At 28.5% G+C, this 25,469-nt stretch overlaps 5 protein-coding genes across 16 annotated transcripts; 2 read left to right on the top strand and 3 right to left on the bottom strand.

The window, feature by feature from the left end:
• The first annotated feature begins 257 nt into the window (after positions 1–257).
• LOC122523550 (protein I'm not dead yet-like) lies at positions 258–17,717 on the top strand. Of its 11 annotated transcripts, none has more exons than XM_043645376.1 (14): positions 262–1,281; positions 1,362–1,641; positions 2,385–2,545; positions 3,073–3,146; positions 3,220–3,329; positions 3,409–3,623; positions 3,692–3,800; positions 3,867–3,961; positions 4,053–4,116; positions 4,191–4,266; positions 4,366–4,593; positions 4,781–4,886; positions 4,961–5,189; positions 5,283–5,666. In XM_043645376.1, exons 2-14 carry the CDS (start codon positions 1,621–1,623, stop codon positions 5,421–5,423), a joined length of 1,629 nt encoding a protein of 542 aa, XP_043501311.1. In that variant the 5' UTR covers positions 262–1,281; positions 1,362–1,620; the 3' UTR covers positions 5,424–5,666. The 11 variants fall into 11 exon arrangements, with proteins under 11 accessions (XP_043501318.1, XP_043501319.1, XP_043501311.1 ...); XM_043645378.1 differs by lacking the exon at positions 1,362–1,641 and adding an exon at positions 2,142–2,288 and having other exon boundaries at positions 265–486; XM_043645377.1 differs by adding an exon at positions 2,142–2,288 and having other exon boundaries at positions 265–1,641.
• Positions 6,810–18,723, bottom strand: LOC122523552 (GPI transamidase component PIG-S). The gene is made up of 9 exons (XM_043645385.1): positions 18,267–18,723; positions 9,151–9,381; positions 8,614–8,811; positions 8,315–8,533; positions 8,032–8,220; positions 7,792–7,930; positions 7,552–7,699; positions 7,137–7,483; positions 6,810–7,052 (listed from the first exon to the last, which is right to left on the bottom strand). Exons 1-9 carry the CDS (start codon positions 18,310–18,312, stop codon positions 6,884–6,886), a joined length of 1,686 nt encoding a protein of 561 aa, XP_043501320.1. The 5' UTR covers positions 18,313–18,723; the 3' UTR covers positions 6,810–6,883.
• A 127-nt stretch (positions 18,724–18,850) lies between these two features.
• On the top strand, positions 18,851–23,155 carry LOC122523569 (protein Dr1). 2 transcript variants are annotated; one of them, XM_043645413.1, is made up of 3 exons: positions 18,910–18,992; positions 21,548–21,654; positions 22,459–23,155. In XM_043645413.1, the coding sequence occupies exon 3, from the start codon at positions 22,467–22,469 to the stop codon at positions 22,968–22,970; it is 504 nt and encodes a 167-aa protein (XP_043501348.1). In that variant the 5' UTR covers positions 18,910–18,992; positions 21,548–21,654; positions 22,459–22,466; the 3' UTR covers positions 22,971–23,155. The 2 variants fall into 2 exon arrangements, with proteins under 2 accessions (XP_043501347.1, XP_043501348.1); XM_043645412.1 differs by lacking the exon at positions 21,548–21,654 and having other exon boundaries at positions 18,851–18,992.
• Positions 18,933–22,059, bottom strand: LOC122523213 (putative tyrosine-protein kinase F09A5.2). The gene is made up of 9 exons (XM_043644867.1): positions 21,863–22,059; positions 21,569–21,788; positions 21,318–21,481; positions 20,980–21,226; positions 20,807–20,916; positions 20,600–20,696; positions 20,102–20,520; positions 19,740–19,929; positions 18,933–19,671 (listed from the first exon to the last, which is right to left on the bottom strand). Exons 1-9 carry the CDS (start codon positions 22,057–22,059, stop codon positions 19,246–19,248), a joined length of 2,070 nt encoding a protein of 689 aa, XP_043500802.1. The 3' UTR covers positions 18,933–19,245.
• A 37-nt stretch (positions 23,156–23,192) lies between the features above and the next one.
• On the bottom strand, positions 23,193–25,431 carry LOC122523561 (protein SMG9). Its single transcript, XM_043645403.1, has 9 exons — positions 25,392–25,431; positions 24,875–25,252; positions 24,714–24,760; positions 24,412–24,601; positions 24,038–24,334; positions 23,785–23,929; positions 23,585–23,705; positions 23,401–23,512; positions 23,193–23,341 (listed from the first exon to the last, which is right to left on the bottom strand). The coding sequence occupies exons 2-9, from the start codon at positions 25,018–25,020 to the stop codon at positions 23,263–23,265; spliced, it is 1,137 nt and encodes a 378-aa protein (XP_043501338.1). The 5' UTR covers positions 25,021–25,252; positions 25,392–25,431; the 3' UTR covers positions 23,193–23,262.
• Between the last annotated feature and the right edge of the window lie 38 nt (positions 25,432–25,469).

Below are 25,469 nucleotides of genomic sequence, written 5' to 3'. Positions count from 1 at the left end.
TATATATATATATATAAAAGGCTCCTCGCTTATACGATATTTATATATGTGATGTGATCTCATGAGGAATGACACAAATGTAATTTGCAGGATGTAAAATTCGAAAAGCAACGTGCTGCCTCACTACCACCATCAACATCAACATCACCATACCATACTACCACTTCCATCATCGCCACCTCCATCACCACCACCCAGTCTTATATTCCCCTACCATCAAAAACTAGAAGCGAGTAGTACTAGATGTTCGTTGTGGAGGAGGTGGTAAAAGGGAGTGGGGCGAGGGTCTCATTGTTGGAAGTTTACGTCATTCCTTGAAAAACCAGTTGTTTTGAGTCGGTCGGTGCGCGCGGGTAAGAGAAAAATGTCGTCTGCTCTTCGTATTTGATATTATATTTTTATTATTTATTCTAAAGTCATTTCTATTAACTTTTTCTATAACAAACGGAAATATTCTACAAGTTTAATGAACGATTGTGCTACATGGTAATATCGAAAGTAATATTTCTATATAAGACACACGCAGAGAAAGAGAGAAAGAAAGAGAGAGAGAGAGAGAGAGAGAGAGAGAGAGAGAGAGAGAAAGAGAGAGAGTGAGTGTATAGGCACGACTAATGTAGTTCACGTTAATGGCTAAGATCATTAGTAATATTTCTATAGAAAATTTTTAATTTATTTTCAAGTTGATTTGAAGATTTCATATAAATTTTTGTACTTTTTCAAATGCCCGCCATTTTGAAACCGGAAATTGGATTGAACCGAAATTACTTGTGAATCCTTGATTGTAAATACCTTAATCTTCTTTTTTTTTTTATTTATATATGCATTTATAAATGTTAAACGAATTAACTCAATTGTTCAGAACGATAGAGTAGATACATAAAGATAACAGCAGCAGACACGCAAGTTCATTTAAGATTTTGATATGAAACGTAAAGATCGAAAATGTTAATTGGATATCTTAAGTAATTTCGAAGATAATAGTTCGTTCAAAATTTGCTTTATATCGAGAGCATAAGAAAGAACTCTCTGTCTAAAAAAAAAAGAAGAAAAAAAACAGAAAATAAAAAGAAGGAAAAGAAAGAAAGAAAAAAGGGAAAAAAATGAAAGGGATAAAAGAAGCGGGAGCAAAACATGTCAAGCGCAGCACGATGCGCTTTACACGGTAGCGCCAGCTTCTGGTTCACTCGTTACTAACACTACTCTTTTGGCTCCTGTTTGACTGTTAAAAGATAGAAGAAGTGGTGTGTGTTGTGTTGGATAAACGCGTCGCGCTATAACGTGGGTATTTTATATAGTTAGGAACGTTGTCAGTCGATTTAACGAAGCTTTCTTGATAATATTGCTCGTTTGACGTCCAGCTCCCGCTGATATCCGGCGACACGGTCTTTCATTTTAAATATAACGGTGTATAAATAAGTATGAGCAATAGCAGGAATACGCGGAGCTCAACACGAACGTATACATTTTTCTGATACGCACGTTTGTGGACTATCGATCATCGCCCCGATATTTTTCTATTTTCATCGGAGATCCAAGATCAAGGGTGCATCATCAAATGCTCTCAACATTTATGACTTTTTCTTTGACGTTTACCGTATATGTTCTTTGTGCGTGGGTATGCAGTACCGAAACACCAAGGTTAGTGCGCTCTGTATGTATGTGTGTGTGTGTATGTTTGTTTGTGTGCTGTTACTTCTCGACCATCGCTTTTCTATCGAATGATCAGCAGGAGTGCTCAGCTACGATTTATCGTTTGCTCTTTCTCTTTTTTTTCTTTCTTTCTTACACGATTTCTCTCCCTCTCTTTCTTTTTCTTTCTATCTACCTCTCTCCCTCCTTCCTTCATTTTCACAATCCGTCCAAAAGCGTCTTCTCCTACACACCTTTTCAAATAATATTTCCAGCTGTAAACGCGTTAATTTGTATTCTTATTTGAGAATCCTACGAGAATCTAAATTTTCTTGTTTTTTTTTCTTTTTTATCATTAAATATATCAGTTTTGTGTTCCATTGATTTAAATGTTTGGTAATTTCACAATACTATTTTTCCATTAATTTAAACTTAATTTTTGATTTGTATTCTGTCATTTGTTGTAATAAGAAAGAAAGAATATCGCGGTTATTTATTTTATTATACAGAAACACTTGAATCCAAAGTCTGTCAGGAATTTGGAATATACCTTTGTTTTTGGAAGAACGTATTTGGATTAAAAGAGTTCTTTTAAACGATGAATACTTGTTGTGCACTGACCAAGGGCTGCTCAGTTTGCCACTTGACCCAGTTTTGTAAGTAATATTTAATACAGTCTATAAATGGTTTATTTGATGGTAATAACTTTGTGTTTTATATAGAAAATAATATATCTGTTATGTATATTTCAGATAAAAAAAATATACACAATGCTGTTCTTCCCGAACTGGTTACAGCCGCAAGGCGTGCTGGACGATGTTGAGAATTGTTATGGGATCAGTACAGATTCCTGTATAATGTTTGAGGAGTTCTGCATATTTGCCGCAGAACTGGCACTTCTGTGCGAAAGAGGGTATTGTAAAATCTTTAAATATATTAACTGTTTTACGATATGTGTATATCTAAATATTTAATAATACCGAATGGATTTTACAACACAACAAAAATGAATACTAATTGTTTACGTATACAATAATAATTTTTGCTTTGTAAAGTCAATAATCTGTTAAAAATAAATCTTTGTTACAGGCAGAAAATATTGAACAGTTGGTTAAGATAGCTATGAGGATATTTTAATGATGATGAAACAACATAAGCTGTTTCTCATTGCAAGAGGATTTGATATTTGGAAGTATGTGCAATATTTAATTGAATTAGATAAATTCTGATAATAAGTAACAATGAAAAGTATCCTATTACCACACTCCAACACCACTTTTCCTATATTTATAAACTTTACATTGTTGTATTCAATAATTAAACAACAAAAATATCAAATCCTGCTGCAAAAAATGTATTATTGTTTGAGTGTGATAATATTGGATCACTGTATAATGCTTATAAAGTCAAATTATTTATTTTGTTTCTATTTAATTATAGAACAGTCGTTCCTATGAGCACCTCTCATTTTTTACACTGTGATGGAAAGGATACTAATCACACAATTGGTTCAAGTGAGTAGTGAATTTAAAAAATTGTCTTTAATACGTGAAGACAAATATAAACTTAAATTATTTATTTTTCCAGAGAGAATGGCATATGAGGTATTTTTGGGTGGCTCTTGTAATCCAACCACCTGGAGGTCAGAGATAGCAATACCGACACTTCAAAGACTTGGAATTACTTACTATAATCCTGTAAGCTTTATTACTCTATTAGAGGATTCAGAATTTAATATAAAACTGTAGATGTGTTAATAGATGAAATATATTGTAGCAAGTATCACAATGGGGTCCAGAGCTTATAGCTCAGGAATATGAAGCAAAACAAACAGCACGTGTTCTGCTTTTTGTAATTGATAATCAAACTCGTAATAGTGCAGGAATTATAGAAGCAGCTCAATTGGCAGCAACTAGGAGTGAATCTCTGATTCTTGTAATTTATCCGTACCGGCAAGATCAGACTATACTCGGAGAAACTGTTTCATCACAGTATGTAATATAAATTATTTCAAAGATGCAATAATACAGAGAAATATAAACGTATTTATATCTTATAGGGAATACTATGATTTAATGAATGGATTGCTTGTACTTCAATATTTTATGGAAAGAAACAGGATACCTATATTCGAAAGTGTGTCGATTGCTCTAAATTGTACATCTAAGGTAACAAAAATAAAATCAAATATAAAAGGATTAAAATATATGATGGTAACATGTGAATTTGTTTAGGTTTTGCGCGAACAAATAAATGTACAGGACTTACATGCTGATGATGGGGTGAGACCTATGAGAATCTCTCTAAGTCAAAATGGGTCCGATATAATGTAAATAAATATTGCAATTGTGAGATTTTAATTGATAAAATATCAATATGAAAACAATATTTTAACAACGTATCCTATTTCTTTTTTACAGAATGTTAAGAGAGATTTTTAAATCTTTGGACATTAATGATAGTGGTACAATAAGTTTAAGAGAAGTTAGTACACATCTCCATATATTAACAAATCTAGGAATAAATGAATGGTACCTTATTATTTATGATATTTTCAGGCTTGGGTAGCCTTACAGACAAACACAAAATGTAATGTGTCAGTTTCAGATCTGCTCAATGCTGTAAATAAATCAGGTAATGTATATACGTAAATTTTATACATAAACATTTAAATAAAATATGTCAGGAGCATTATATATTTTGATTTGCAAAAATATTTTTAATGTCTTGTAGAAACGTACAGAAGCGTGATCGATGGCTTTCCAGGGAAGGGGAGTGATCCAGCAGAATCGCGGATAAACTTCGAACAGTTTTACACTTTAGCCAGCGAAGCTTCATGGCGGATGAAGAACAATGGAGTTTCTTGTGAAAGTGAGATACCTTCAGTTTGGAGTATATTATGTAGGAAGGCCTCAAAATTTCTACGCAGAGCTATTGTACACCCTTTTACGCGTTTCCTAGGTATATTTATGATTTTCTCTGCAACTTCCCACTTAGTCTGACTCGTATTTCGCACATCTACCTTCAACAAATCTTATCGTGATCTCGACGTAGAAGTAGTTTATCTCGATCGTTTAATATAATTTAATTCATTATTGAAAAAGAACAGAGATATATTTATAAATGTACGTGTACACAAACTTTTTAGATTGGACTAACTCCTTAATACCAGAGTCTGAAAAGAGAGACCTGTATGTTGGAGTGGTCACTAAAGATCTGTATTGGTTAGAATCTTCTGCAGCTCCATTGATTGAGTGAGCATTTAAAATTTCATGAATATTTCTTACCAGAATATCCGTGACTTGTTTATAATTAATACATTTTTAAGGTCTATGGGATTGACTCTATATCGACCAAGCCTGAATGAGTACAACGTAAGGGTATTGCCACACGAGTTACAAAGGATGAAAAATTCGCGGTTAATCCTATTAATTGTACCGCAGCACTCTCGTGGCATTGCCATAATGGCATTAGCAGCTCACATGATTGGAATACGTGCTAAGCTTGTCCTGTGCGTTCAAATTCTTCCTGAAGGTTGTATTATTTCTGGTGAAAAGGTGAGATCTTATTATTATTTAGTATTATCGTATATTTTCTCATTAAATTAAAATCTATAAATATATATATATTATATTCCGATAAAAATTTAGTTAACCGAACAAGCCACGAAAGACTATAATCGGGGAAGGATGTACCTGTCGGATTATGCAAAGCGCGAAGGTGTACCTGTTTTTCAGAATATCGCTGATGCACTGCAACATGCGATACAGCTAGTTCAAAGTCCCTGTTGACTTAACTCCTCTTCTTTTTTCTATTTTTTCGTACGAATAAGATCATAGATTCGACGATTAATTTATTTTTATTATACGATGTCCAACTACCATTTGAGATTTACGGGACAACGGGTGGGGACAATACAAATTGTTTATCATTCTTGTTTCTACAAATATTAACTAAAACTTATATTAGTATTACTGACATTTCAAGATAATAATAATAATTGTTAATATCTTATTATAACGCGATTGTTTTTCGTATAAAGATATATTTTTTTTCTTACACTTTTATTATTGACTAATATATAATAGAATAACATATTGTGCGCACTACTGTAGGATCGCGAGTTTTTTTTTACAATTAAAAAAGCTTTTTTTTTGTTTGTTTTATACAACAAAGCAAAAGAAATGAAAAAAAAATATATATTTCTATAGAGTTCAAAATTAATATTTATTTTATATTTTATTTTTTGATAGAGAATATATTTTTTAATTACTTTTTAATTATATCTTATTTCAAATACCATCTGCGATTGTAATTATTATTTTTTTTATTTTGTAGAAACATTAGTGAAGGCGAAAGAGTGCAGCTAATAATTTTATTTTATTTTATACTTGTTTGCTTCACGAAACGATTTTTGTTTACTTTTTTTTTTTTTCTTTTTTTTTGTATAAACGATGATACAAATAATCTCCTATGGTAGATGGACACATTTTTTATAGTAATTTAACTTGCAAGTTTTTGTAATCTTGTGGTAACTGGTTGAGGATTGATTTGATATACGTGTAAATAGACTATTAGTTATTTCTAACGATCTAATGATAATTAATCTCAAATTTGATAAAATGATTGTATGGGAGGGTGGTATGTTTGCTCGAGTTAAGTGTAAGTCTTCATCGTGTACACGAATAAATATATATGTACACATGGTAGAACGTCTTCTTAACGTTACATTATGACATACGAAAAATTTCATTTGTCATAATTAGAAAAATGAAAATTATAGGCAACTAGAATTTTTATGTATGAAAGAAAAAAAAAAAGAGTGCAATTACTTATTTGTAACTTTCACATTGTTTGACGCTCAGAGACTTAATTCGCAACTGAACATTACAAATGGCTCAAGAAAGAAGAGTCATTTATCATATTCTTCTTTTTGAAGAATATTCATTATTTCACACATTTTTTTATTTTCTTTTTTTTGTTAAAGCAAATTATTTTTACGCTTTCCTGACATTTTTCTTATAAATGTGTAAAGATTGAAAGTGTAAAGAGCTTTTATAATGAACAGAAATTAAATTTATAATGAACAGTAAAATAATCTCTAAACATTTACATATACATATGTTACCAAAATAAAAAACAAAATTATTTCTATTATTACCTTGAAAAAACAAAAATCCCCTTCAACTTTAACTTTATTTCGAATAAAAATTGCTTGTAGATCTCAATGTATTAAATTAAGTTATTTATATTATTCTACTTTCTCGTCTTTTACTTTTGTTGAATCTTCGTTCGTTTTATTTTGACCAGTTACCTTTTTCACGTTGGTTTTCCCACCTCTGTAATACTGTTGTATAGTTTTAAGAGACAACAAGACGGGAATCATTGCCGGTAAAAATAAAGGTGTATATACGGCATATCTGAAAAAATGAGTAATTACAATTGAGGACAATTTATTGACATAGAAAATTAAGTAAAGGAAGGAAAAAGAAAGAATGGCTTACTTTTGGTCTTCTGGAAAATAAAGAAGTGCTAACAAAGTTGGATCGGAGAAAGCTTCTTCAGCAGTAATAAATGCATCTTTACTAAGCATAAAACCATTCATAAGATCACCATTTTTAAGGAGTTCGGCAGAACGTTCCACTAAATCTAGGGCAATCTTTATTCTATTTCCTACAACATCAGTAATAACGATACGATTGATTTCCGTGAGAAGTTGAGCTAATGATTGCAATGTTAACTTAGCAGAAGTTAACTGCTCCATAGCACGAACTCGCAGCAAAGCATCTACTTCCCAATCACGTGATTTCAATCCAACCAGTGGTACTACAGTTACACTGCTTATAGGCTTCTGAAATTACAAATGGAATATTTCTATTGATTAATTAACAAACTGGATTTCTTTTTCAAAAGAATTACCATTTCTGGAATGCCTAAAAGTAATCTTAGTTGTGCAAGAAATATCCCGATGATAGTGGCTTCGTCGGGAACAATGGTAGTAACGTTACCATATGCTGCAGCTTCGCATGCTTCAGATGGAGGATTCGCGAATACAACACCACCCCATCTAATATATATATATATAATTAATATTAATATTAAGAGTGAGAGAAAGAAAGAGAAAAAATATCTCTTTTATAAAAACAAAAAACTACGTACCTTGGAGATAGAAATGCTTCGACGTCACCGTCAGTCTTTAATTTGTGGCCTTTACGTGCATAAATATGTAAGGGAGCATTATCACATGAAACTACATATGCTACGAAATTTATACACGGATGAAGACTCACTTGAGATGCTAGAATAAGATAAATTGATGGTCTTTTTATTTTTAATATAAAGAATCAAAGAGAAATATCCTAATATTTCTTTTAATAATTCGTAAAAGTAAAGTTTTACCTAATTTTTTTTCTAATGGTGTTACAATATGAGGTAAAACATCTTCCACCAGAGCATAATGTTTACCTTTCCAACTACTGTCGGGAACAGTTATTAGATTAACGCTTAGTGGTAGGAAATATAACCACTGTGACTTCACCGAAAAATTGCTTATCATCGATAATTGATCGAGGAATGGCTCTATGTACTCTAAATAAAATAGACACATTTATTTATGAACATTTGCTATATGTGTATATAACAATCGTCTATGTGAATGATTATTTAATATAATAATATATACCCTCGGTCATCGCCTGGAGATCCCAATTGATTTGTAGTGTTTCAGGATCGGGATTCACCAAAGTTATCAGAACATCGTATGCTGAACTTGCAGGAAATCTTCGTCTATTTTCTTCGTCGAGACTGTAATTAGTTGGATTTGTAAGGGCATTTTTAGTAAGATCTAACGACTTTTCACGAAGGATCCATTCGGATAGTACTTGTACCAATTTTGTATTACCTAAACAAGATTTTAATCGTTTTAACGTTATTTACTCACATTATGAAATATGAAAATTATTGTTGAAAATAACAACTTGCTTGTTTCAATCGAGAAGTATATAGTTCTTTTTGAACCAACGAGTACAGCATCATTAAGATTTGGTGATTCTAAGAGTAAAAGATTCCCTACGTCCAAATCGAAAGTGGAAGCAATTTTTTCCAATTCATGATGGGCAAATGCGAATGCCAAAAGATTGCTAGATACCACTTGATATACAACTTCCAAATCGTAGATCTCTGAAATGATACAATGACGTGATCAATTTTAATAAATAATAAATTCTGCATGACTAACGGTTAATTAAGGAACTGATCAAACAATCTATAATATTATGTGCATTATGTGTGTCAAACATTAACATATATAGGTATCTCTTTAAATTCTATACATGAAATTCAGCACTTGTGGCATACTTTAAAAGAGGTCAATGTCAACAATAGACCTATCAAAAATTCCTAAGGCTATTCTACTCACGTATTTTAATGGGAAGTTAGTTTCGAGTAACAAGGACTCTAATAATTTAAATATACGATTACAATCAAAAGAAATATCTAAACATAGTAGAAGGAAAATACCACTATCTTCGAATGTTCTTCTTATTTCTTCAGTTAATGCCGTAGCTCGTTCATCAGTTAGAGCAGCAACAATGATCTTCATTTTGATTCTAATTTCCAGATTTGATAAATCATCGATTCCAGAGTAAGGAAGTGCCACCCGCGGTACAGTTGTCATGTACCACCAAAGTGGTACTCCAATTCCTAACAGTATCACCGCAAAAGAAATGCTGGCATATACTCTATACTTTTCTGTAAGCAAAATAATATAGGAATTACAAAAGGATATTCAAACTCTTACATCGATCGTTACTATGTCGATCATACATTAAACCAATGGTTTTCAAAATGCAGTGTTTTAGGGAGTCGCGGTTTCCCAACAGAGAAAACTTGGGTTTAGGAAGGGCGTCGAGAATAGAAAAATTTTAGGAATTTCTTTACACTAAACCCATAAATGATATACAAATTGATATATAATTTGTTTGCTTTTATTTGAATATATAATGCAAAATCTATTTGAATAAATTTTGAAATATATAATCAAGATTTCAAGAGATAAGTCAATACTATTAAGAATTTTTTGATCGCATTAACATTTTTTTTATTAACTGCATCGTTTGAATGATGTGATAACGAGTATGCTCGTCAAACACAGAGTATGTTTCATTGTAATAGTATTATACCAAAATAGCGGCACTTGGTTTTTTTTTAGAATTATTATCAATTGATAAGCTACAGGCATAATAAAAAGGAAAAAACTGGTTTTTAAAACCTCTTAAATAATTTACAAATATTTTTTTTACTATAACAATTAGCAGAAGCAAAAGTATTAATTATTTTTCGACACATATACATTAGTTATATTTATGATTGCGACCAACTAATATACTTTTGTTTTTTTTTCTTACGTTATCAAAAAGTATTGAAAGGTGAAAAATAATACCTGTTTTTTTAAACAGTAATAACCTTCGAAATAATTTGAACTAGATCCAAATTGACTATACATTTTCTGGCACTATCCGAAATGTAAATGTTAGTTAAGTGTCAGTGTCGAACTTGAATGGTAGCCGTGTCTGTTATTTTTGGTTTAATTAAAAATTAATATAGAATAATGTTCCGTTTAATTTTTTTTTTTATATGAAAAATGACTACTTTACCGTGGATTTTAAAAATGAATAAGAGAATGATGTTGTATAGTTTTTGATATTTTATCTTCATATAGGAGATAGTGGTGATATCATTCCAAAATTTATCGAAACGAAATTATAAAGTCGTATTTATACGGCTAAAAAGTGTGGTGTTAGTTCATTATATTCTTTAATACTCATGATCAATCTAATTAATTAATTAAAAAAACAAATTAAGGTATTGTTGTATTTGTTTATTCTAACTAAACGAGTGATTAGATCTTATAATGTTAACAGATTACTTTTAGATAAGTTAATAAAATCTAGAAACGTTTTATATTTGATATCGAATGATATTTTAAATAAACCTACGACTAGATAATGCTAAACTTACTCAACTTTAATTTAAAATAGTATTTCATCATTCGAACAAAGATACACCTACGACATTTTAATGTCAATCTCTCTCTTAATTTATCATATTCGTTATCCTTTCATACTTATCCTACTGTAAAGTATCATTATGTGATAATAATATTTGTAGTGAAGAAATGATAACAATACGTCTAATAAAAGCATTAATTATAATTCTCGTTTATTTTATTGTCTTAATTGTCAAAAAAAAAAAAAAAAAAAAAAAAAGGAATTAATTTTATATTAGACCATTCGCTAATACATAATTAATAACTCGATATATCTTTTATCTTAATTATCAAAACGAAATAAAACACGTTTAATATTTAAATCTACTTGATTATCTATTCAAATTTTTTTTTTACGTATTATTTCCTCGTTAATACATATGTATATTACGTAATAGCAAACGAGTTCTAAAGAGGTTGCCAAGTTATTTGAAAATAATTTTTTTTTTCTTTTTCTTCTTCTTTTTTTTTTACAATATAACATTTTAATAATCTCGTATAAATCCCGCATAAACAAAAGTCATTCATTATCTTTCTATGATTATATAGTAAAGACATATCATTTAATTTGAAAAATTATCTGATGTATGAATGAAAAGTCTAACAAGAATGTTCCTCTTTGACAGAAGACGAATATTATCAGAAGATTGACAAATAAATGTCTGGAAAAGCAATTCGAATTAAGCATAGAAAAGAAGATAGATATGCAAATAGTAATTTCAAGGAAAAGAAAAATTAAATTGTACGAACAATCGATCATGTTTATACTGCAAATTACAATATAATTTTCCTATTTTCAATACGGAGTGTTCTAAAAGTAGTTTTTACTGACAAAAGAAAAATAAAACAAAAAGAAATCAACATTGATTTATTAATAAAATTACAAATACGCGTTTTTCATTTCAAGATATGAATCTTCAGTTACAAATAAAATACAAAGCGATTTTTAGTATAGATTGTATAAATATAGAAGTATATGTAAGTAAGTATATTGATTGAAATCGAAGAAATAAAAAAATTTTAAGAGCTAGAGTAAAGTTAATTTCTTATGAATGACCTATTGTTTCGAGAACGCGTTACTTTCTCAAATGACTAAAATCGTACACGTGAAATGAATAACAAAGGGAATAATTTAAATTAATTGAATGAATACTTCCTATTTAGAATTCGAACACGTAACAATAATTAATGCGAACAGAGTTCATGCGCATTTTTATATTATCGAGTTAGTTTGAAAACATCCGTCTGACGACAAATAATAAAAAATAAACCATAAACCATTCTCCTGCTAAGCCATTCTTGCCAAATGAAAATTATTTTGCGTCTTCGATAATAAATATTTTCCATTAAAAATAATTACATTCATTTTCTTCCTTAAGAAACAATCATTGTTATTTTAATAGCATAGTCTTTTAACGGGATCTGGGTGTGAAGGAATGTAGTTTTATTGCTTCTGACAATGAATAAATAGATTGTAATTACGAGTTCAACGAGTTAATGTTGGTATTACCTAAAAAGAAAAGAAAAGGCTAATCAATGACAATGCATTTCTCTATATCTCCTTGACCAAATTACCAATTGAAGTGAACATTTGATAAATGATATTACTATAATTTCGAGTATCAGAATAAACTTAAAGATGACAAACCATTATATTGTATTATGTTCAGTTAATAGTTATAAAAAAAAGAGGATTATAAAAAATAAGTAAAAATAAAGATGATCCTCTCTTAAAGTTTAATAAATTTTGCAATTTTGTCTTAAAGCAAAACTCTTTAAAATAGTAAATAATAATTATATATACTTAATTATAAATATATATAATAACTTGGTTCACGTGTGACGTCAAACTATTTAAAACATAGATAAAATTTAATAGTTTTTAAATAATTCAAGGATAATAAGGAATTGTAATTTTTTACGTTATTTACGTATAATTTTATGAGAATGAAAAATGTAACATACATGTTATAACGAATAATGTATTAGCAAAAGAAAATAACAATAATAATTAAAATGCGTAAAATCATACACATATATAGATGATAGTTTTGTTTTAAAATTGTATACTTATATATTTAGATTTTAGTCTTGAAAGATATATTAAATAAAAATATTAAATAATAAATCTCTCTCGTATATATACTTTTTACAGATTTACAGAAGACATACATAAAAATGTGTTCCAACTTTTTCTCGCTAGGTAGAACAAAAAAAAAATAAGAAAAAATAATTTTCTTTTTCTTATTTACAAATAAACAAAAAGATCAATTTAATATATCATGGGATTACGGGTTTCTTTCTTGCGTGAAAGAGTAGGGATTTTTCCAGCTACGTTCCAGAATGGTATGGTCATCTTTCTAGAGTTTCTTATTTTCCTTTTCCTTTACTTTAAAAAAAAACGTCAAAAGAATGTGACTAAAGGTTATCAATAGAATCACATTAAGATATAAGAAACTTATAATTAACAGTTGTCCATTAATGGTTCACATTGTTTTTTTCAATGAAATAAAAGTAAGAGAGAAAAAGAAAGAGAGTAAAAGAGTGGAAGAGAAAGATAGAGAGAGAGAGAGAGAAAGAAAAGAGGATAAGAGAAAAAGAAAATAGAGAAGAACGAGTTAAGAGAAAGACAGAGAGAGAGGGGTGATACTTGAATCGTTCGTTTAAACTCTGGTGGTTTTGCTTCATGTCTTCCAGTGTGCTTTCAACTAACGGAAAGTTAGATCGTACTCTCAATCGTCTTCTTCTCGGTTCATCGCAAATGTTTAGCTCTAAGTGCATTCTTCTATTTCTATCATAAAAAATAAAGGAATCTATCGTTTAAAATTAATTAAACAAAGAAAAATAAGTTTAATTAGTTCATAATCATACTGTTTTCGAGGAATAAATCGATCACACCTTATGATCATTTTCTAAGTTTCATTCATCATGATTCTTTCTTCGTCAAAATGTATTCCTTATAAATCTGTAACACTGTGCTGATGTTTTTTGTTTTTTTAAAAGAAGAATAGAAGATCCTAAAAGACAACATTTTTTCAATCAAATTTTGGAACCAGTGAGTTTGTTATGCGTGGTACACATTTTCATTCTTCTTCTTCTTCTTTGTCTTCTTCCTTTTATTATTGTTGTATCGGAAAAATGGATTTTTATTTGATTAGATTTTCTTTTCTTTTCTATCTTTTGCTTATCTACGGGAAGAACTTGTACTACGATAAACACTTTTCTCGATCTTATTAGAACCACTATTATAAAAATGAATGAGTATGGGACCCATCTTATCGAATTAAAATGACGTCATTTAATCATAGAATTTACTTGTTCTCACAAATACTCTGTGCTAATCTTCTCTCAGTAATATTTAGTGCTCGGAAGAAAACAAAACAGTAAAATAAGACATAATCTATTTTTGATTCAACATGCAACGCGTAATTCCTTTTGCATAATATGTATACATACGTGCATTAATCTGCAGAAGATGAAAATTTAACCCTTTGCACTTTCAAGATCGTATGATTGCAATACATCACATCGTCTGTCTAGTTTTACTCCATTACATTTATCTATTAAATTATGTTCTATCAGTATACACGTGCATTTATTTTATAGCTAAAGACGTTAATATCTTTAAACGTAAACAAAATATATAATTTTATATTTCGATTCTATTTATTATAACACAAACTTTTCTGTCTTGCGCACACACACACATACATGTGCGTGCTTAACAGTTTATTTTTATCTTTATCTTAATAAAATATTCTGAATTAAGTTATACTTTTTAATAATTTCATAATTTTTATAATACGTTTTCTTTTAAATATTGTATACCAATTTTTTTTTATTAATATTTTTTCAAAAATAAACTGTCTATATAAAAAGTTAACACCATGTTGTCGTATTTTGTATCTTTTATTTAATGGTCAATAAAACTCGAACAATAAGACGCAAAAGCCTATTAACGTCCGTTAATGATAATTCATTGTATAATCATTTTTTATCGGTATTTTGTACTTTAAAATCAATTGCATAATCTTTATATCGATCATTACTTTCCTTATATTTATTTTCATGAATGATAATATATGTACATTGTACAAATATACAACATTTCATGCAATTAACAATTATCATTCGTTTATCAGTAATTTGTATTTCATATAAGCGAACCCTAAATTATTCTTATCAAATAATACTCTTTTATTTTAGTAAAATATAATGTCTACAATTACGGTGGAACCCCATCCAGAAATTACCGTTACGATGGCCAGAGAGTAAGTAATAATTAATGGTAACGATAATTAATGTATTAAAAATATTATTAAAATATAAAAAACATTTTAGGAAAAAGTCATTGGGTATTCTACTTATACGATTTGTGGCAATATATTGGAAATCATTTATAATTGTACTATGGCCACTGATCCTTTTACCATTAGTATTTATCGAAACTAAAGAGGTTCGTATAATATCATTTATACAATTTAAATAAATAAATATAATAGTATTTATAGAACAATACAGAATATATGCAAATTACAAGAAGAATACAACTTGATGACTAGCACAAATTTCGTTATACATATTCATATCACCATTCATTTTCATTGTGATTATAAAGTTAGTACAATGTACGTTAAGGCTTAATTACTAGATATCAGGTTGCCTTGATACCTTATAAAAGTAAGATACGAAATAAACACATGACCGTTACGTAGTATACGCAATATTATGTAATCGTTTAAAAATATTTTATAAAACCCATGAAGTATTATTAATAGATAATTCAAATAAATTAACGATTCTCAGTTCGATGAAACGGTGAAAAACAACTTTTTAAAAAAATGAAGAACATTTTAACGATCCATTACTCATGAATATAAAATGCAATATAATAATTATTTAAATATATATTTATTATAGATATTGGCGATGCGATGTTTATACGTGGTCGCCTTGATGGCAATGTTTTGGGTAACAGAAGTTCTACCATTACCCATCACAGGTCTCATACCCGTGGTATTTTATCCTCTGATGGGTATTATGAGCACTAATGAAACTTGCCTTTGTTATATGAATGATACCACAATGATGTTCTTTGGTAGCTTGGTCATCGCCGTTGTTATTGAAAACTCTGGTCTACATATGCGTATTGCTCTTTTGATTATCAAAATGATTGGTTGCAGTCATAGAAGGTGACACTATGTTTTTCATTAAACATCGTCAGTATCGTTGATAATATACCTTTACAATTATAAGGATATTATTAGTGATGAAATATTTTCAGACTGACTTTAGGTCTATTTTTCGTGACGATGTTCATTTCTATGTGGATTTCTAATACCGCATCTACCGCGATGATGATACCGATTGTGGAGACTGTACTTATAGAACTTGAAGCAGTAAGTTAAGTTTATTGACCTTATTAGATTATTTGAATTTAATTAATTATTATTAATTAATTTATTTCAGCAAGGACTTGGTGATATGTTCATTCAAGAAAACGAAACCACTAATAATGAATCAGAGACTTTATCTGCGTACGTAAAATTTGATTTATATATTTTTGTTATGCATATATTCGATAATATTTCTTGATATATTATTGACTTTTAATATAGTACAAAAAGACCGACACATAGTACGATGGTGTATTATTTGGTAGCAGCGTATGCTTCAACTCTCGGTGGTATTGGTACAATAGTAGGAAGTGGAACAAATTTAACTTTGAAAGGATTCTTTGAAACGTAAATATTCTAAGCTTTAAATTCTGTAATAGATATGCCATTTTAATTTTCTCAATTTATATTTTGAAACATCCTATAATATATTTATATTCTATTTTTCTTAGGCGTTTTCCAAATAGTCCAAGTATAAGTTTTGCTTCTTGGATGCTTTATTCGGTACCAACAATGTTACTGATGGGTATTCTCACTTGGCTATGGTTGCAAGTAATGTATATGGGTTTATTCAGGCCAAAAAGTAAAGATGCTAGAGCGATTGATATCGGCTCGCAAGGAGAACGCGTTGCTAGTGCAGTAATAGACAAAAAATACAAGGAACTTGGACCGATTTCGTGGCACGAGTCTATAGTTGGAATTATGTTTATAATTGTAGTATTACTTTGGTTCTTTAGAAGTCCTGGATTCATTACAGGTTGGCCATCATACATCACGAATTTGTAAGTATAATTTTTTATCGTTTAATCGCACCAACTCGTGACATATTGTATAAATTACGTTTAATATATAAATATAATAATGACTGAGATTTTTTTACATCTTGTAAAATTACTCTAGCTTTATTTTACAGGCAAGTCAAGGATTCAACAGCAGCTTCGTGTTTGACAATATTGTTCTTCATACTTCCAGCAAAACTTGACTTTCTGCATGCTTTCGATAATGATCCAAATAAACGTCCTACGAAACCATCGGCTGGTATGATAACATGGCAAATGATACATAATAAAATGCACTGGAGTTTGATACTGGTGCTTGGTGGAGGTTTTGCTATATCAGCTGGTAGTAAATCATCTAAACTATCAGAAATCCTTGGAAACGCATTAATAGGATTGAATTCTATACATCCAATAGCAATATTAGCTATTGTTTGTATATTCGCAGAAAGTGTTACTGAACTCACTTCAAATGTTGCTGTTGCAAATATTATATTACCAGTATTAGCAGAAATGGTAAGCAAAATTTATGTCATCAATTTCAATATGATTAAATCAAATTATTAATTATTTTTTTATCATTTTTTAGTGTGTGGTGCTACAAATACATCCCTTATATCTTATGCTTCCAGCAACTATATGTTGTTCATTTTCATTTCATTTACCAGTAGGCACACCACCCAATGCCATTGCCAGTGCAGCAGGACATATAAAAACGAAAGATTTTTTAACTGCTGGGATAGGTCCAACTATTATAACAATAATTATAACTGTAGGAGCATTTTGTACCTGGGGTACATATGTATTTAATTTACATGAGTTTCCAACATGGGCCATGCAGAATAAAACAATGTAGATCTGCTTTTTATTATAGTATTATTCGTATTAAGCTATTTTTAAGAATATATTAAATTATATTATATTATACAAATAATTAAAACTATATTATACAAATTTTTGTATAATATTATAATTTCTCAAAAAAAGGAAGAAACAAATAGAAAAAAAGGAAATCCCAAATAAAATAATATTATATTATTGTTGCTTCATAAAAAAACATTGTAAACAGTATTACAAAAGCTTAATTTAATAAGCTGACTATAAATCTCAAATGATAATATTAAAATAAAAGGTAAGATAGAGATATGGATACAATTTATTTTTTATAAGAGTATTCAAATATTTTTCTATCTGTATTAATAAGAACAATTATATTTATTCGTTCCATCAATATTTAATAAGTATTTGCAAATTGTATTCATGTATGTATATAGTATAAAAAGTAATTTATACCCTGCCTAAAAAAAATCTAATACAACAATAGGAAATAAAAATTAACATATAACGTGATCCATTACAATATTTAATTTAACAATGTAACATTGAAAAAGTAGTATTAAAATGTATATCTCTTACCATCTTTAATGGAATCGTGGTCGACAGTTGTAATTTCTTCTTCCATTTTCAGTGCGTTGTTAATAACAAATGTTTATTACATAATAATAATGTTCCTCATTTCAGTTCTTTTTCACTCACACAATTAAACGTTTCAAACGTTACATTAAATCATTGACACACGATAAATAAACGAGAAATCATTTAAAGCACAACAAAATATAGTAAACCTAACCTTTGATATGAATAATTCATAAGACGATAAGGAAAACATTTAAATTTATACAATATTGAAAAACAAATTATTAATCCACAATGCAACCGAAAAATTATATATATAATACTTGTTAAACTAATTTATTATTATTATTTACTTTCCTAAAACACATTTTATCACGCATATAAACGTCAATATCTACACATGTCCATATACTATACGTGTAGACACGAACCACGTGAAGTAAGCACGATAAATCGTTGGCAACGAAGGAAGATTCTTACTAGAAATTGTCGATATATATCGATAATAGCAAGTAAGATGATACGTATTCTTTCAAAGTACCTACTATCGCCTTCTGGTGGTCCCGGTAGTAACTAAAATGAATCTGGGTAGGTAAAAAAGGGACTTGTGAGTTTCTATGTACTTCTGCATTCTTTGATTGAAGTATAGTATAAAAAACACTACGATTGTATTTTTACAATTGTATTTATAACAGCAGAAAATTATTTGGAGGAGTGAAACAGATTGTAAGCTTGCAAATATTGTATAGGAAAAAAGAATTGATCAGATAAGTAAATTGCCCACCTTAACCATTGATCAATCGGTATTCAGTAACATCTATATAAATCCGTATGTGCACTAATTATAATTATAATGTTTATTAACATAGAAATATTAAATTTCATTTTATTTAAATATCTATTGTTTAATATCAAGACAATTATTATTTAGATTTCTAATATTAATAGTTGTAATTTGGTGTTGTCCTTATTACTTATCTTAAGTATAAGACAACAACGTATAACAAGGATTACTTTTTCCATTTTGCAAAGGAAATAATTCTAATAAAATTTGTAAATTTAATAGAAGTTGTGCAAAAGTAGGTCTATCCTCTGGTTGAAATGCCCAACAATATTGCATTATTTTATAAATATCACAAGGAATATTCTTCGGCTGACTTAAGGACTGTTTTTCAATAATTATATGTTCTAGTAATTTGTTATCGGGTATATCCGAATATGGAAAAGCTCCAAGAGTACCGATTTCCCATAGTACTATACCAAATGACCAGACATCGCTTTTAGAAGAAAATATACGGTCTTGTAAAGTTTCTGGAGACATCCAGCGTACTGGAAGTTGACGTACTTTGTTTGATGTATCATTTATAGTATAAATTCCATTTCGAGAAAGTCCAAAATCACTTATCTAAAATTATAAAAATATTTAGAATTTGATTAGTTCTATTAACAAAGATAAATTTCATAACGTATTACCTTTAAATGTAAATCTGAAGTAAGTAAAATATTCCTTGCAGCAAGATCTCTATGAACGATACCCTTAGATTCTAAATGCTCCATTCCTTTTGCAATATCAAGAGCAAATTGTATAAATTGATTTCTTTCAACTTCACTTTGTATGTTTATTGTATTTTCTTCTTTTTCAGAACACTCTAAATTAATATATCTTAAATTAGTCAATTTCAATTTCTCATCTTTTGAATATGTTGAAGATATAGATAGTGTATTTATTGTTGTATATAATGCTGAAGTAATAATTAAAACAATTAAATCAACAACATATTTCTTAAATATAAAATTCTTTAAATAAAAACAAAAATATAGAAATAAAATATTACATACTTTCCGAAGAATTAAGTAAAAATTCATATTTATTGAAATTATTTATAGTCATATCTGATTCAGCTTTTTTATCTCTTATTGAGTGCAAATATGCCAATAGATTACCACCTTTCATATATTCTAAAATTATACATATAGATTTATCTGGCATAATGGAATAACCCATAAGATTAACTAAATGTGGATGTTTTCCTGCCTTTTTCATTATTTCAATCTCCTCCACGAACTCTTGGTATACATCCAATCTATTTAATTCATTTGATAATCGTGATATCTTAACTGCTACTGGTACTGCATTATTATTTATGTATCCAAGATAAACTTTACTAAATTGACCTTTACCCAATTCAGAAGTTAGTTTTAAAGAACTATATGGAATTTCAAATTCATTTGCTTCCTGTTTATGCAGCATAATCTTTACAAAATATTGTTTATAAAATTCATTATTTATAGAATTATCCACGTAGACATATACATATATATTATTCTCTTACCTCGGTATTGCATTCAGTGTATAGAACATTATGTTTCCGGAGAATAGAATTCACCCAATTTGATTTACATTTAGGAATAGAATCTATTGATTGCATTCTAAAATTGAAAAAAAAAAAATATATATATATATATATATATCTTTCTATAAATGATTTAAATATAGTAAATATTAATGTATATTTCCCTCTATAAATAGCTAATATTACCGTGATGTGTATTCTTCCCTCAAAATGAATTTTCCTTCCTTTATTTTAGAAACAATAATCAAACTAAGCAATGTAAATATTATGCAGACTACTGCAATAGATATAAATTCCTACAAAAATGATCAAATAATTAAGAATTAAATATTCATTTCTTATTTTCTATAAATACATACAATAGTATAGCTTTGCTTTGATGAATTCTGATCCATTAAATCAAGAATAAATGTTCCATCATTACCAAAGCAACCATGATTATCTATTCCAGTTACAAATACTTTGTAACTATGCTGTAACTTATTACAGCGATAACCATCATGTAAATTCCATAAAAAAGTATTAACTTTTGCTTTGGTAATACCTATTTGTGAGATATTATATACAAGAAAACCTGCTTTTGACATTAAAAGAGGTACTCCTATACTGAAATATGAACAATACCATGTTGCAATATTAAAGACAATATATCAATTAAGAGATATTTTACTTTCTAAATATATGTACTATATTATACCTAATTTTGTAAGAATGTACATAGGTATTATTAGTTTCTACGTTCCATTTAATTAAGACATAACATTTGTTAACAGTTGCATTTACACGAGGAGTTGGTAATACAGATGTTTTATTTACGCAAATGCATTTATGACCTATACATTCTGGAACTTTATAAATTACCTAAAAAATAGATAGTATCAATTCATTAAAATCATAATATTTAGAAGATCTATATTCTGTTTATAGAGTAATTACAAGTCTACTTACCCCTTGTGCCGTTCCCGTTGGCTTTGTTCTTGGATTAGCATAAACTTCTATCTTGTATGAGCAGCTTGGATGAATATACATCTCTGGTACATCAATTGATAACTCATTTTGTGGTAGTAAAACATTAAGTTGACTGTTATTTTGTGTTCTATAATACAGTGTTCCTTCTGGACAAATTGTAAGATTTGATTTTTCACTTGAAATACTTGTTACTATCACACTGTTATAATATAAAACTTATAAATAATTGCATTAGAAAATTAACTATGATTGATACCAATATCACATGTCTACCTGTATGAGGAAGGTTGTTTATTTCCATTTGGTGGTAACCAGGATATATTTAATTTTAATGATTTATATATATCATCAGAATTTAAATATTTGTCATCTTTTAAAACATATACCGTAATGTTTTTCACATTACCAACAAATTTATTTGTATTTGATGCCCATGATGTATTAATATTGAAAACAAAAAAGATCACCATACATTGTAAAAAGAATGACGAAGTTTGCAATAACATTTTTTATTAATGAAATGAACAATAAACTAATAGATATCAAAATAATATGCTATTATGTATGTGTTGTACTAATCAGTAGTATTTATATAGTTTACTGAATTAAATCTAATCCAAGCGTCTAAGAAAATCTTATCTGATAAAATATGCGTTAAGGGGGCAAAGATTTTTTTTAAATCTTTGATAAGATTAAGACTTATTTAATTTTATTTTATATTAATTTTATTCGATATCTTATCCCTTCCATATAAAAATTATCCTTCACATATATTTGAATCCAATAAAATAATAAAGTAAATATTGTTATTGTGAAAGATATAAATAACAACTGTTTATTATTAACACATTAATTATATAATGTTATAGATTTTCAAATGGCCTCGGCTGCGATGTCCCCGACTGAGGATGACGAGTTAACACTTCCTCGTGCATCCATTAATAAGATGATCAAGGAAATCCTACCGCACGTACGCGTTGCTAACGAGTCACGGGAATTAATCTTAAATTGTTGTACAGAATTCATACATTTATTGTCTTCTGAAGCCAATGAAATATGTAATCAACAACAAAAAAAGACAATAAATGCAGAGCATATTTTGCAAGCACTTGAAAAACTTGGTTTCGGGGATTACAGTGCAGAAGCGGAAGCTGTTTTAAGAGATTGTAAAGCAGTAGCAGCCAAAAGAAGACGTCAGAGTACAAGATTGGAGAATTTAGGAATTCCAGAAGAAGAATTGTTGAGACAACAACAAGAACTTTTTGCAAAAGCAAGAGAAGAACAAGCTGTTGCTGAACAACAACAATGGCAACAATTACAAGCAGTTGCACAAATGACATCAATGCAACAAACTGACAGCGAACAAGAAGACTATTCATAAGATACAATACAAAAATTATTCAATCGATTATATATAAAGTTTTACCACAACCTATATTAAGAAACATATATATAAAAAAAATAGGAAATGTTATTTTTAATAAAAGTAAAAAATGTATAATGGCACTTTAAAAGTACCTTCAATTCTGTGATTTATTTTCAATATAATTTAAAATAGATCATTTATCTGTGTAGTACAAATTAAAATATTAATAATGCAAAATAAAAAAACTTATTCCTATTATTATATTTTATTATAAATCTTCTATAGTTTAATTATATTATTACATTTTTTAGGGCATTAATCTTCCATATTCTGATGATAGATGGCTTTTTTTAATTGCTTCCATGACTTTTGAAACATAGTGATACCTATGAAATTATTTATTATATATTTATACTATTTATAATATTTCTATAAATGTATTTACCAAGTTTTTTCCGTTAAAGTAGACGGTGTCATTGGATGCCTTGATACCCCGTGTATTTTCATTCTTAATTGTTCAATCAATTTTTTTTCATTTTCTTGCACATTGGATTCATCTGCAATCACAATATATGATATAATAGATCAAAAATAAATATGTAGATTAAACTTTTTAATTGATAATATACCTTCTGCTGCAATTAATGGTATAAAAAATAAGTTCAAACCACTTTCAACTGAATCAGAACTCATATCTAAACCACTATGAGTTTGTAGTCTAGAACTAGAAAATACTTTATTATAAAAATCCTAAAAAAAAAGTAAAAAGTGATAGATTGTTTCATACAATTCTTCCAATAATACATTACATTGTACTAATAAAAGATACCTTCATTTTTTTAACAGTACTTGGCATAAAATCTTGTGCATCTGCTTTGTTATGTAAAAACAATATATGTGGATAATATTCAACATAATCCTGATCCATAGTAGTTGTAGATGATGGTTTTAGCATTTCTGCTGTTTGAAGAAACCTATTGTAAAATAAAGATTTCTTTATACTTACGAAAGGTATATAACCTTCATTAATAAAATATGCTATACACAAATAATATATTATAAATGCATATTATCATAAATACCTCAGTAGATTGGGATCAACAAACCAATCTTGTACAAATATGATTACATGACACACTGAAAACAAAAAGGCTGTAAATTGTAACGATTGCAATTCTGAATTGGCGTCATTATTTGCAAAATCAGTTGCACTCTTTTTTTGTTCAAATGACAAATTGTAGTCAACTACAGAAACTGATAGAATAGGTTGTGTGTCTAAGTATATCACTCTATTCTTAGTTACAAAAAAATCTATTCCACTAGTACAATTTGTACTACTCTCGTGATGAGACAAATCTTGAACACCAAAAATATCAGTCCTGAATTCATAATTAAAATATTTATTATATTTATAATTACTTAAAAGAGAATCATATATATTTAGAACAAAACTAACTTATAATTTGATGTAAGAAGGGACATTATCGTAGATTTCCCGACACCTTGTTTACCTAGACATCCTACTACTAAGAAGTCTTGTTGATCACATAAAAACTCTAATGCACTTTCGCTAAGCTGCATATTTTCATCCATAAATTTAGCACAGTTTGTCATCTCAATACATGTAGGAATAACTGTGCGTGTTACTAAAAACAAAATATAAATATTGAACTATTACTTCGTTATATTTATACTAACATAAGTATTTGATGTTTTAACTATATTAAGTTTTTATTCAATTATAATAAGAACACTTACTATCTGGTATTTTCAATGGCATTGTTGAAGTTGAATCTGCTTCTTTTCTAAAATATTAATATATATATATATATATGTGTATGTATATAAGTATAGTAAAGTTCTACTATAATATGAAGTTTGGATCAAAAGATTAAATCTGAGAAGTTTATAGTTCTTACTTGTTACCATTACGCTGACTTGGTGATACAGCTCTGCTTTCACCTTCTCTAGTTTTTAATATAAATGTTGGACGTTCAACAACTTTTATTAAAGCTCTACCCTCTCCATCTTTACCTTCTGAATCCTTTGGCATAACTGACATCATTTTTAATTAGATTTCTTTGTACTTTTTACACAATATCAAAAATAATACTGCTGGAATTTATTGAAAGATGTTCATGGAATTATAATGAACAATATTTATAATCAGTAATAGAAGTTTATTAGTAAATACTCTGTATTAAACTGTAATTGTCTTACCAAAGTGCGTCAAAGTTCTAATCTTCATATAAGTTAGAATCAATAACAAAATACCGACATATTGCCAAAGGATAGTTCTGTTAACGTGTAAAAGGGGTATTTAATTAATTATTATAAAAGTAACAAATAGTAATTAATATTTTTAACAAGAAAAAAAGTGAAATACAAATCTCATAATACTTATGAAATAATTATGAAATAGAATAATATAATTACAATTATGATGTATCTTTTTTATTCCTGCTCAAATTTGTTTAGGTTAATTAATTAATCATTTTTTAAATCACATATTTC

Source organism: Polistes fuscatus, unplaced genomic scaffold, assembly GCF_010416935.1.
Source record: "Polistes fuscatus isolate 324 unplaced genomic scaffold, CU_Pfus_HIC Scaffold6, whole genome shotgun sequence".
NCBI classification, from domain to species: Eukaryota; Metazoa; Arthropoda; class Insecta; order Hymenoptera; family Vespidae; genus Polistes; species Polistes fuscatus.
The sequence above is the reverse complement of the archived record's forward strand: the minus strand, read 5'-3'. Positions and strand labels throughout refer to the sequence as shown.